Raw genomic sequence first — 13,140 nt, 5'->3', positions numbered from 1 at the left:
TTTGGAGCCTGTCCTGGAACTAGCTCTGTAGACCAGGCTGGTCTCGAACTCACAGAGATCCGCCTGCCTCTGCCTCCCCAGTGCTGGGATTAAAGGCGTGCGCCACCACCGCCCGGCTTGACATAGTATTTTAGAAATATTAGAATAATTTAGATTTAGTAAAAGAATCTTACCTGGGCCAGGGAAGCTTGCTATGGAAGAAAAATAATTTTCCTTTTAGCAAATTTTTGACAGAATTCATTTTGGCTTAGTATTTAATAAATATTAAAATTAATTTAGATTCAGTAAAAACATCTTACCTGGGAAAGGGAAGCTTGCTATAGAAGAAAAATAATTTTCTGTTTAGTATATCAACTGGTATAGAATTTTCATTGACATAGTATTTGAGAAATATTAAAATAATTCATATTTAATTTAAGAATCTTACCTGGGCCAGGGAAGCTTGCTATAGAAGGAAAAATAATTTGCATTTTAGTATATCAACTGGTATAGAATTTGCATTGGCATAGTATTTGAGAAATATTAAAATAATTTATTTTTAATTTAAGAATCTTACCTGGGCCAGGAAAGCTTGCTATAGAAGAAAAATAATTTCTTTTTAGTATATCAATTGATATAAAATTTGCATTGACATAGTATTTGAGAAATATTAAAATAATTTATTTTTAATTTAAGAATCTTACCTGGGCCAGAGTAGCCTGCTAAAGATAAAAAAATAACTATTTAAGTATATTGATTGACATGGAAATTTTATTGTCATAGTATTTGAGAAATATTAAAATAAAATAATTTAGATTTAGTAAAAAAAATAACAAAACCTCACCTCGGCCATGGTAGCTTGCTAGGGAAGAAAAATAATTCTCCTTTAGTATATTGACTGAAATAAATTTGTGTTGGAGTAATATGTAATATTTGACATTGACTCCACTAATGCAAAGTTTTTCCTAGTTAGAAATTAAGTATATGACATCTAAATTTAGCTCAACCTTAAGAAGCTTACATTCACTGTACAGCACATAACAATATTCTCTGTTTCTTTCTCCTGTCTCTTAATATCATGTTTATATCAGAGAGTTAATAAACTTTAACTCTGGTTCAAAAAATTAGAAGGAGTAAACATTTTATGCTGATATTCAGATCAATAATTTGCTAATTATTATTAATGTCAAAGCTAGAATAAATGACTTATTAAGAAAAAAGTGTGAATGAAGCTCATTTATATTATCTTTATAATTGAATATGAAGTAGCATTATAATGAATAAAACATTACCTGGCATTGTTGGTTGCATTTGATCTGTCTCTTAAGCTGTTCCTGTTTAAAATGAAAGAATATTCTCAATTTCCTGTACACTTTGTTTACTATTAATAATAGCAAGCAAATTAAATTTAGCAAATATGCCTTACCTCATTGACATTGGATACAGCATTCACAGTTTCCTAACGAAATGATGAAAACACAGATTTGTAGTTATGACACACCCTCGTGTGAAGAATTCTAATCAAAACATGACGTATTACTAAGTTACTGCACTAGACTGTCCTTGAGCCATAAACTCCTGGGTATCGAGATGGGGCTGCTATGTGGGTTGCACATGGCATTTATGCTGCCTTTCTTCTTACTAACTTTACTAGGACATTACTCAGAATGTTGCGACCAATGGAAATAAACACAACTAAAAATTAACATAACTCCCGTACTTCTCCAACATTTTATTTTAATAACTGGGAATTTAACTCTTAAAGTCAAAGCTTCGGCTTCATCATCTTCTGATCTACTGTCCTCTCTTTAGGGTAGCAAGAGGAATAGAAGGAAAACTACTTGTATTATCAGAGCCAGGGTGATCCACATCCAAGTCACGCCTACACAGAATATAAAGCACATGCATCATTCACTTGGAAGAGATCATTTCATAGCCTCAAGTGCTATTTTAAAAAGTCTGAGGACCAGGCTGGCCTCGGAGAAACTCTGTCTCGAAAAATCAAAAAAAAAAAAAAAAGTCTGAGGATGATGAAGAAAGAAACTAAATATAAAGATAAACAATCAAGCAGGGGAAACCCCACACATGGCCAGATAGGATTGTTTGCCCAGAAATAACTCTTTAAATTCATCTCCGGCCAGCAGTTGCTTTCTCCTTTTTAAGGATGATAACTGCATTCTGAAATATAGTGTCACACCCATAGAGTCTCAGGCAAGGAGGTCTCATGTTGTAATTTTGTATAATTCTACAGGTTTTCACAAATGTCTCCCAAGGTGCAGGAGCTTGGAGTGAAAATAAAACCCCTTACCTCGCTTGATGAGCTGGTGCTGGCGACTGCCTGCTAAGAGGCAGAAAATGAGTGTTACACCTCCTGCAAGTTTCAAAATTTGAAGAAAACAGTCCCATGGCACTGAAAGGGTCATTTTAGTGTTGAAACGAACTATGTGAAAAGATTTGTGGCGACTATAATATATTTTCTCATCAATTTTACTTGAAAATTACGTGCAGGAAACCCCAACAATATGAGAAGAAAGTGAAGAAAGCCCTTAAATATTTTATCTATTAAAACAAAAACTACTGTGCCCTTGTATTAATGCAAAATTTAAGAAAACTCCTGATAAAATAAAAAGCTAACAGCATAGCTATTGAGCAAGGTTATCAAAGACCCTAGGGTCAGTGTTAATTCTCACATACTTTGGGATTAGTGAATGTGAATAAACAGAAAATACTGAAAATAACACTTCCACTGTGGGGATAAAAATTAGATTCGGTATCAAATCACACACCCTTTGAAATGTTTACTCTCTCTTCCAATTCACGCAAATATATACCTTTGTAGTTTCACTTCCAGGCATACATTTTTAAAAGATTGGTTTTACTATTCCGCTGATTATTTGTGTCTGGAGATAGTTAATTGACTATATATGTAAGTGACCAATGCAGTATCATTGGGCAGCATAGCGCATTGGTGTCAATGTGGGGTCATCTGTTTTAGCACTGTACTCACGAGTAGAAAAGGAAGTTCTTAGGTCCAAATGTCAGCAAGGTATTCCACTGCAATGTCTACCTTTGATGCACATTTTTTTCTTTTTAGTTTTTATTCTAATCAACAAACAAACCTTTTATTTTACTATCATCTAAATGACTTAAATTTCTACTCCCAGTTCTAACTGGAACACATTTGCATACTTTATTCACAAAATTGTACACAATTCTGAGAACTTCGAGAAAGAAAATACTTTGAGATTCATTTTCCCAGAGAGCTCAGCGTAAGTTAGGTCTCTGAAAATGAAGCAGAGTGCACACACGCGCATGGTGCACAGTTGCTTAGTTTTTACAAAACAGACGCTCACCTGAATGCTTGCCATTGCTTGTTCCTAAGGAAAAGAAATGAGAAGAAAAATTTTTCTTATTTTTCATGACAAACACTGAGATATAAAACTAATCAATACCAACTCAAATAGATGCTAGAAAAAAATAGAAATTTGGAGAATACCTAAGAATTGAGGAAAACAAACAAAAATTGTCAAACTGAAGTATTCACTTTCCTAATTTGCATTTCCAAGATTAATTAAAATACTTAAGCGAGTTCTTTCACATCGGGAGTGATAGTGAAACTTTTTGTTTTCTTTTAACTTAGTTTCTGGACATTGAGCAGAAACACTGTCTAAGAAGCATGCAATAGATAAAACTATGCCAAAGGAGAATGGCTCAAGTGTGCATAGATATTTAAGAAATAATTCTTTTCTAGGAAAGTGAACATCCAAACTGGCTAGGCTCCCACAAAGCCAGCACGGAGGGGGGAGGACCTAAGACTTAACACAGGGCAGGGAACCCTGACTGCTCTTTGGACTGGAGAGGGAGGGGGAGAGGAGTGGGGGGAGGGGGAGAAGGGTGGGAGGAGGGGGAGGGAAATGGGAGGCTGGGAGGAGGTGGAAACTTGTCTTTTTTTTCTCCTTTTCTCAATAAAAAAAAAGTTACCTCTAAAAAAAAAAAGAAAGAAATAATTCTTTTGTGCTTAATATCCTGCACCCATGTTTAGCATCACAGTAGTAGAAAGATAACACCCTAGGGCTGAAGTTCAAAATATCCGTGTTAGTGTGTCATCTACTTAATTTCAGCAAACACATAGCCATGTCTTTTTTTTCCTAGCAATTAGAGATATTCGTCATTGAATGCTCAGAATTATTCTCTAATTTATGTGCGATAACTACAAAGAATGCTTATTTAAATGTTGCCCCCTCCCCATACCCAGTGAAGTATTTTTAAAACAAAGGGCATTACCTCAGTTGGTTCATTCATAGTTTGCTGTAAGAAAAGATTTCAGTCATTAAATAGTCTGTAAAAGATGCACTTTATTGCTTCTATGAATTTTGAGAACTACATAATAGTCTTTTAATATTGATTTTTTTAAAAAAGTATTAATTAAGTACAAATGTGATTAGGGAAAGAATACTGGTGTGAAGTAAGGGTTTTGGGGCCACTTGCAATGCTTTCTAATCATCCCTGACAATGCATTTATTCAGCCTTTATAGTCTATGCGAACCATGGACCAGACTGTAATTGCATTTATTTGTTTAATCATTGAGGTATATGTATATCTTACTTCATCACAATTGTTCATCGAAGTCCATTCAATTAGAAGGCTTTTTAAGTATCCCTAGAATCCATTAGGCATTTCGAATGTGTAATTGAGAGGTCAAGTAAAGAATAACGGCATAGGCAGTCCAAATAAAAATATTTTCGTGCTGTGTGGAGGTGTGTATCTGTCATATTATTTTATGGAAAGCATTCGTACCTTGATTTCATCACTCTGTTCTGTCAGAATAGCTCTCTGCTGAAAAAGCAAAATATAACTTGTGTAACACATAGATAAACCACAGAATTGAAAAATAGTTTAAATTTCTTAAAATGTTTCTTACTTTGTTCAGGTCATTGAAGAATTTCTTATGGTTATAAAAGAAATAAAAACAGTATTAGTTATAAAGGACATAACTAATATGAATCAGTAATCAAATTGACATCACCCCTTCCTGTTGTGAATTTAAAATTAAATCTATTTTCCATTAATGTCCCATTGTTTTTGTTACATCAGTTCTAAACTTAAGTGTTTCTTTGCTGTGTTATCTTTGTATACTCTGTCGGTAAATGTGTTTTTAAAATACTTTCAAATTTATTGCACCTGATTTTTGTTGTATTTGCCAATCATTTCAGTTAATTATCAGTTCTGTGATCTATTAATTTTAACATTTGAGTAGCTTTTTTTAAACTCTATACCCCATGGAGTCACTCTGTCTTAAGTGTGCTAATTAGTCTTAAAACAAAGTTATGTTGTCTTTGTTCAGCTCATGTTTAGGATGTCAGGTTAATAAGACCTTTTGGTTCAGCTTCTGATGATAGACTTGCTAAAGTGGGCAGTGAAAAGTCCAGGGTCTTCAACACAAAGAACTACAGATCATTACGAAATGCTGAGAGCATGAGAAATAATCTTCCCTGTGGAAGAGGATACCAGTTGGTTATCCAATACCGAATGGTCAGCCTTGAATACATACATATAATATATGCAGATTGAATATGGTGTATTTATGTATTTGGTAATGTATATATATATATGTATGTATGTATGTATGTATGTATGTATGTATGTGTACCAACCAATGAAGAAAGAAAGAAAGAAAGAAAGAAAGAAAGAAAGAAAGAAAGAAAGAAGAGCAAGAGTAGCTATTTGGGAAGTTTTAAAGAGAGAAAAGAGAAGGGGGAAATGGTCTATTAAAATATCAAAATAAAGGCAAGAATTAAAATATTTTTTTAAAAAAGAATTAAATATTTATGTTAAAATTCATTCAGACAAAATTGGGTTAGCCATCAAATCTTTTAAATAAATAATTGTATTCCTTCAAAATTTGATATTCTTTATTCAACAAATAACTTTGTAGAGAACTGTAGCACAGAATACTCTACATTGTGAGCATGAAACCTTGTGCTGCTAAATAGATCATTGAAAGAAAAGACAGGTGTTTAGTCAGAAGCAAAATTTTAGACAGAAATTAAAATTAAAATCTACTTTTTAATGAATGAAAAGGACTATCAACTCAAGTTAAGACACTTTTGCAAGCATACTGTACTCTGTTTATCTATTTATTGACACCAAAGTATGGTGAAGCATGCATGGAAATGCCATATTTGCATCCTCTACCTGTATGTTGGCCTAAAAAGAATGAGTTTTCCTCTAAGAGTGCATTTGTGTGTTAAGAATTGGTAACACTTACTTCAGTGAACTTGAGATACATAGGCAGTTTGACAGACTCCTGTTGTTCCTGTTGAAATTAAATTTGGATTATAAAATGATAAGCTAATCCCTGAAAGTACTAAGGTGTTGAAACATATTATTTCATTTATATATGGAGAATGAGTGTAAATGCACAAAAATGAACTCTTCCCCCAGGAGCCCAAGTGTTTAATTTAATTCAGTAAATAGGTAGATTCTTAGGTGGAAGATAAATCTGTAGTTTTAGTTTTATGGACTAAATAAAAAAAAATCTAAAAGAGACACCTTAACTGGCTCCTTTATTTCCAAGCTTGATCTGTTAAGCATGTTTTCCAAATTTTCAAGCAAAGACTTTACATATGCACTGAATCAAAACAAGATTGAGAAGCAGTCCAGGTATCTGAACACTTAGATACTTTTGAAGATATATTAAAAATCAGTGTGTAGAAGGCATTCCACATTCGTCATAACCAACTGAAGAGACCAGCAGAGCATGGACTCAACTCCCTACACAGGTAACTTACCTCAGAGCTGTCCTGGTATTGATTCTGCAGAGAATAAGTGATAACATGACATTAGTTCATACACTGGAAAGAGTGGAGGATTAACGCCTATTGTAGTGAGTGTGGTATAGTTAATTAATTCATGATTCATTACATAAAATTAGAACAAATTAAAAGCCACAAGTATTAAATGGAAAAGTAAAAGCCAGAATACATTAAAATATTAACATATTCTGTTTTGCTATTTCCTGTGAACAAAATGATACTTTGTGTGTGTGTGTGTGTGTGTGTGTAGTCATGTTTATGCCAAGGTACATATATGGAGGCCAAAGAACAACTGTAAAGGTTGAAAGTTGGCTTTTCCTTTCCAGTTTGAGTTTTAGAAACTGACTAAGACATCAGACTCGCACACACTGCCATTTACCCGTTGAGACATTTCATTGGCCCCGTGTGCACTTTTATAGAAAGTTTTGTACGAATAACTAATCTTTCATCTGCTAACATTTTTTTTTTTGGATAAGATACTCCCCAGTAAAGGTAAAGGGGGCTATTTCTTAGAGAAAGAAAGACAGAGTTTAGGTCTTTTTGCTGACAGTGCATCATCAAGTAAGTCCCTGATTTGAGAAAGTTCTAGAAAGGAAGAGTACAGTACTTACTTGAATGTTTTCTGCATTTCTGTGATGAAGTTTCTGAAAAGTAACAGAAAATTAATAACATAAATGAGGCTAAAATTAATCAAGATAAATATAATAATGCACATATAATGTCCTTTAGTTGAAATTGCTATTTAAGAAAAATCTTTAACAATAATATTAAAAATTGTCAGAAACTATTGCTCTGGGAATAAAAAGAAATAATTATTTTATTGGCAGATATAAAAAAAAGTTTCTGTTTTCTTAAGATTATGACAGACAATTAAGAAAACCCATGTGAAATGCCTGAGAAGTAAAACTCTTCAGTTAGTTTTAACTGCTTCAAAATGATCATTTATTTCTCTGGATAGTTTATATTTCATGAGAATTTTAAAAATAATTTTAAAACATACCAGTTGGGCGGGAAGTGTATAGTAACCTAACTACATGCTAAGTTTTGTCATGATTGCATTTTATCATCAATTATATTACAGAATTATTTAAATCTGCATTTTGATTGTTAAGATAACAATTAAATTTAATTAAACTGTTACCATATACAAGCAGACACCACACTGTTTTCTTTGGTATATGAATTTTCTATTTCTTGGGAAGTCAAGCGGATACAAGGCACCCAAAATGAGTATCTAAGTATGTAGAATACTCTGGAATATAAGACTGTTAGTTATACATGATAAAGAATTATCATATGCCTGTGGTATACTGAGAAGGACACATATTCTGTGGTGTGCTGGGGACATAAGCCATGCTACATCCTATTATGTTTTTATAGTGTTATGCAATATTTTATTTTTTTTTCTCACTTTATTTGTGATTTTCATTGTGGGTTTACTAAATTTCTAATAGGACAAGTGACTTGGAGTTCTGGATTTGGAAGGTCTTTGGAAGGATTTCTAATTTTGACTGCTGTTGTTAGGTAGCGATCATCAAAGGCTTAGCGTTATTACTGCAGCCACTCAGGTATGAGCAGCTGGTGGACCATTTCTAACAAGGGCATAGAACTTTTTTTCATTGTACTTACAGGCATAGCAAGAGCAGCAGCCATGAGGCAGGTGAGGATGAGGAGTTTCATGGTTGCTGAGTCCTATTTATGAAAAAGAGTAAGAAGATGTTAGGTCTTATCTTCATACATCTTTCCTTGACTATTCAACAAAGGAGTAATTACGATGCTAAAGACAAATTCTTTTGAGAAGTAGCAGTTTTAAACACAAGATGTTTGGTTATGTAAATAATAAGTGTTTTTACCATTTCTGTTATATTAGTTCTAACTTTTCATTCATTTATTTTCTCCCTCCAATCCTTTCTCTCTGAAGCCATATTGCCACTGCATGCATGTATATAGATCAGAGAATAATTTGTGAGTTCAAAATTCAAAGTCCGTTCTTTTCTTCTTGGGGAGGAACTCAAATGCCAGGCTCCATGGCAAGTGTTTAGATATGTTGAACCATCTTGCCTATTCTTTCTTAGTTCTTATATTATACTATTTTCCCATCAATTTTATTTAATGTCTAAAAATAATTTGACATTTAATATTATATTCTTTAAGAGAGAAAAAAACATCAGTCCTTAAAATTAATTACAAAGAACAATTCTCCTTAAATCATCACCTTTGCAAGGTGTACAAAATAAATAAAACCCAATGGGAATTTTCATTTGAAATTCTTTGAAAAAATTATCTTTCCTATAAATTAATTTGAAAGCATTTTATGTTTTCAAATTTTGTGGATATTCTCTTGACTAATATTACTGACCTCCTTTAATTAAATTAAAAATTATTGGTTCTCACATCATGACTTTCCTCCTCAAGCTAGCCACATCCCTGTATGACAATGACTCAGTTGGATGTCATTAGTTTCCTATGTATTTATGTGTTTCAGTTCTAGAATTCCAGGAAATTGCACAAAATAGAGATAGTCATATTCACTTAAATTGAAAAAAATCAATGAAAAAAAACTTAATGTGAAAATAATAGCCAGGCAGTGGTTGTGCATGGCTTTAATCCCAGTAATTGGAAGGCAGAGACAAGTGGATCTCTGAATTCGAGGCCAGCCTGGTCTGCAGAATGAGTACCAGAAGAGCCAGGGCAGTACAGAGAAACCCTGTTTTGCAAAAGAGAAAAAACTAAACAAACAAACAAACAAACAAACAAAACCAAGAAAAAACAAAATCACATTGTACATGTAATCCTTTTATGTCTTTGTCAACAAACTAACACTGATATAACAAGAATCTAAAACAGATCTAGGAAAGAAGAAACATTTTTAAATACTATCTAATTTATCGTGAATGTTTTTATGGTTTTCCATGGTTCTAAGTGCAAAAATCTGCACAAAAGAAGTTGTTTATAAATCCATATCATTACCATAGCCACATGTTTATTAGCCAAATGGTACAGATAAAAGTTGTCCTGAGACACCCTGATAAAATGGTCTTTGCTATCATATTTATAGAGATCAGAAAAAACTTTGCATGAAAACTTCCATTGAATTAGATAAAATAATTAGAATTTTCTTATCTTTAGAGAATATGAAAATTATGCATCATTTTAATAAGCAATATGTTTAGTTACAAAAATTAACAAAGGTAAATTGATTTATACAGCTATAGTACTCTTTCTCCTTCATCGCTAAGAAGATATCAAAATTTACAAGTGCAGTTTTAAGCTCTTGGCATATTGTAACAAAGTATCAATATTTTATAAATCCAGAAAACATTGCAAATATGTTTTAATTGAGGGGAAGAGGTTAGCTTTATAGAATCATAGCAGATTTCTGTCTAGTAACACAATACCTTGTGCCCAAGAGAGGAAAGAAGAAAGCTGGAGATGATCAAGATGGTGGCTGCGACTGGGCTTCACAGCTATTTAAACTCACTGCTAAGTGAAATGCTAATTTTGTGGTTTGCTTTCAGACAAAGGTTTCACATAAATTCTAAGAAGTTTCTCAAATAGGAAACTAATTTCTGCCCAATTCTTTTCCTGGGAAATTCTGAGGAAAGGCTTCAACAAAGGAGTGATTCATTCAATAATGGCAAATTATATAGGAAATCAAATGGTGCTATTCAGAATTAAAATACAAATTGTGAAGATTCACAGTTATTGCTGGACCATGGCTTTGCGTTGCTGGTACAGTTGAGAAGACCTCTCTACATACAGAACTCCATGAAATCTTTGGGAAAATTCATTATTTAAATGAAATCCTGGGGGGAAAGTAAGGTCTTGAAAATCTTTTAAACTTTACAACACATATGACCATATTTAAAATGCCAGATGCCATTTGTCCTCAGTTGTTTTCTTTATAATTTAATTTATAACATAGTCTTATTGTATGTACTGGTTGTATTTTTTTAGAAGAAACAACTGTCCTATAAATTTTGGCGGTTGTTTCGCTTAGTAGATATTTTTTCTGTGCTTCCTTTTTTTAGCCATTTAGATATTTGTCATTTCTTTTTAATTAAGATTAGACTTAAAAATTATAATCTAATTTTAAGTAAAAAATAAGTGTAAGAAGAGGAAAATAAAATCCTCTTTCTCTAACTCTATATCTAAAATTAACTTTAAGCATTACATAATTTTGCAGTTTTTATAAACAAGAAAATACCATCATATAAAGAGTATTTAAAATTATTATTGTGATTGTCCCTTTTGATTTTATCTTATTCTATTTATTAATTTACAAAAAATCATGTTTTAAGTAAATTTAAAACTAAGACAATAGCTTAGTCTATTTATAGATACGTGACAGAGGCATTATTCCTGAGTTAAAAGACATTCTAGGGTCTCCACACTTACGAATCAGAGGAGACTGTGAATTTGCTTGTTAAATTTGTATGATTGAGGTGGCATTTTCCTCTCTCTTCCCATTATACTGCATCACATCAGTTCAAACAAATCACTAATGTCTCTTCTTTATCAGGATTTATCCAGGGGCATCCAGACTACCATCACCTGGTGTTCTGTAATGTCTCCCTTTTTCTTTCCCAGATGTGTACCTGGCGTGCTTGATTTATTTTATTCCTAACTTCGAATCTCATTATATGAAAGTCTTCTATTCTCGTCTGTTTCATTACTATATTTCATTCATGAATTTATTCATAGAAATGAAAAACAACCAACAAGTTATTGTTGCGAATAAAAGTTTTATACAAATATCCTTGCCTTACAATATATGGGAAATTAAGAAATAATCTTTATAGATCATACATAGTCCAGAAGTAGGAAGTAGTCCAGGCCTTCTGAAACCCATGACATCTGAGAATGGGAGGAGCATTCCAGAGAAGGGTCTTCAAATGAATTCAATTGTAACGGGTCAACAAAGAAAAGGGGGCAACCAGATTGTTAGATTAATTACCCTTCCTGTTAAGACTGCGATACTCAACCTGTGGTTTGCAAACCCGTTGGCAAACCTCTAGCTCCAAAATGCTTGCATTACAAGTCATAACAGTAGCAAAATTATAGTTATGAAGTAGCAACAAAAATAATTTTATAGTTGGGAGTCACCACAACATGAGGGAGCATAGTAAAGGGTAGAAGCATTAGGAAGGTTGAGAATCACTGGAATAAGGATTTCTACTGCTTATCAAATTTCATCTTGTCTTGTGAGAGTTCATGAACCCAAATACAATTTTCTTTATTTATAACTCCCAGAGAGAAGGATTAATTCCACCTTGTTTATATTTGGTATTGCAGAAATTTAATTAAAACTGCCTTCTAATATAAAGCCATTTTTTTTTCATGATAATATGCCCAAATTGTTTGGTTTTCAATGTTAAATTTGCGTAAGTCTGCAAGATTTTGATTGGATTATCTTGATTACTTTCTGTTTGCTTTTATTCATTAAATTGTTTAGATCTATCACTTAACAAAGTTCAAATTTGAAGTACATATTTAAGTCATTTGTGATATGATACACTTTTTATTTTTGAGAATTTTGCTTATGCATGTAGTGCATTCACTCAAGAATCAAAGATCTAGTATAGTAAAAAAAATTACAGAGAATTTTACAAATTCAAATAAAAGATAACAGGGAGAAGTTACTTCAATATTTAATCTCCAAATGTATATGGACAGCATATGACATAATGAGAAGGTCTGGTATTTGAAATGAACTTGGAAACTGAAAATAAGATAGAGGCTTAGAAATGGAAGAAAAAGTATATGGAGGCACGAAGACATAACTCTTAAATATTCCGATTAATGAAATAAGCCTGAGAAGTGATAAACATATAATATTGTAAAAAGCAGATCAATTGTTGCAGACTATGAGAATTTACAGAGTGCATAGAAGTAAAAGTTTCTCTCAACACTAAAGATTGGTAAAGATGTCATGAAAAATAAGTAGAAGGGTGTAAGAAAGAGAGACAAGGGGCGATGTTGTCATGGAGTCAGGACGTTGGGGTCATGGCAAAGGTTTGAAACTACTGGTCCACAGTGCCAAGAAAGAGAACAATGAGCTCCGGAGTTGGAAAGGAAGACAGCTGAGCAAACAGGGAAGAATGCAGAGTACAGAAGGTCTTGACCTGGAGCTTGGAAATTCTCCTTCTTCAGAAAGAAGGAGGAAGCCTGAAAAGTGTGCCTTCTCTATAGGCCTTCAGATGGGTGTTACCTTTCCTGACCTCAGACTTCAGTTCCTGTCTGAAGCCTTTATGATCACGGTTTTCTGCCCAAGTACCTTCGGGGATTTCTCTTCCTCTGCCTAGATCTCCAAGAAGGATAGTGACATTGGACCTTTCCTTGATT

At 33.0% G+C, this 13,140-nt stretch overlaps 1 protein-coding gene across 1 annotated transcript in view; it reads right to left on the bottom strand.

The window, feature by feature from the left end:
* Nucleotides 1–8,483, bottom strand: part of Csn1s1 (casein alpha s1) — a 9,535-nt gene extending 1,052 nt beyond the window's left edge. The window contains exons 1-17 of the mRNA XM_026785025.1: nucleotides 8,425–8,483; nucleotides 7,407–7,439; nucleotides 6,772–6,795; nucleotides 6,249–6,296; nucleotides 4,902–4,925; nucleotides 4,778–4,816; nucleotides 4,264–4,287; nucleotides 3,333–3,356; nucleotides 2,288–2,320; nucleotides 1,406–1,438; nucleotides 1,272–1,313; nucleotides 824–841; nucleotides 684–701; nucleotides 557–574; nucleotides 428–445; nucleotides 300–317; nucleotides 174–191 (exon numbers count right to left, since the gene is read on the bottom strand). Of these exons, the coding sequence (XP_026640826.1) occupies nucleotides 174–191; nucleotides 300–317; nucleotides 428–445; nucleotides 557–574; nucleotides 684–701; nucleotides 824–841; nucleotides 1,272–1,313; nucleotides 1,406–1,438; nucleotides 2,288–2,320; nucleotides 3,333–3,356; nucleotides 4,264–4,287; nucleotides 4,778–4,816; nucleotides 4,902–4,925; nucleotides 6,249–6,296; nucleotides 6,772–6,795; nucleotides 7,407–7,439; nucleotides 8,425–8,475 (483 nt within the window). The 5' untranslated portion in view covers nucleotides 8,476–8,483. The remainder of the gene's footprint in view (nucleotides 1–173; nucleotides 192–299; nucleotides 318–427; nucleotides 446–556; nucleotides 575–683; nucleotides 702–823; nucleotides 842–1,271; nucleotides 1,314–1,405; nucleotides 1,439–2,287; nucleotides 2,321–3,332; nucleotides 3,357–4,263; nucleotides 4,288–4,777; nucleotides 4,817–4,901; nucleotides 4,926–6,248; nucleotides 6,297–6,771; nucleotides 6,796–7,406; nucleotides 7,440–8,424) is intronic.
* Nucleotides 8,484–13,140: the final 4,657 nt, after the last annotated feature.

Source organism: Microtus ochrogaster, linkage group LG1 (genome assembly GCF_000317375.1).
Source record: "Microtus ochrogaster isolate Prairie Vole_2 linkage group LG1, MicOch1.0, whole genome shotgun sequence".
Lineage (NCBI taxonomy): Eukaryota > Metazoa > Chordata > Mammalia > Rodentia > Cricetidae > Microtus > Microtus ochrogaster.
The sequence above is the reverse complement of the archived record's forward strand: the minus strand, read 5'-3'. Positions and strand labels throughout refer to the sequence as shown.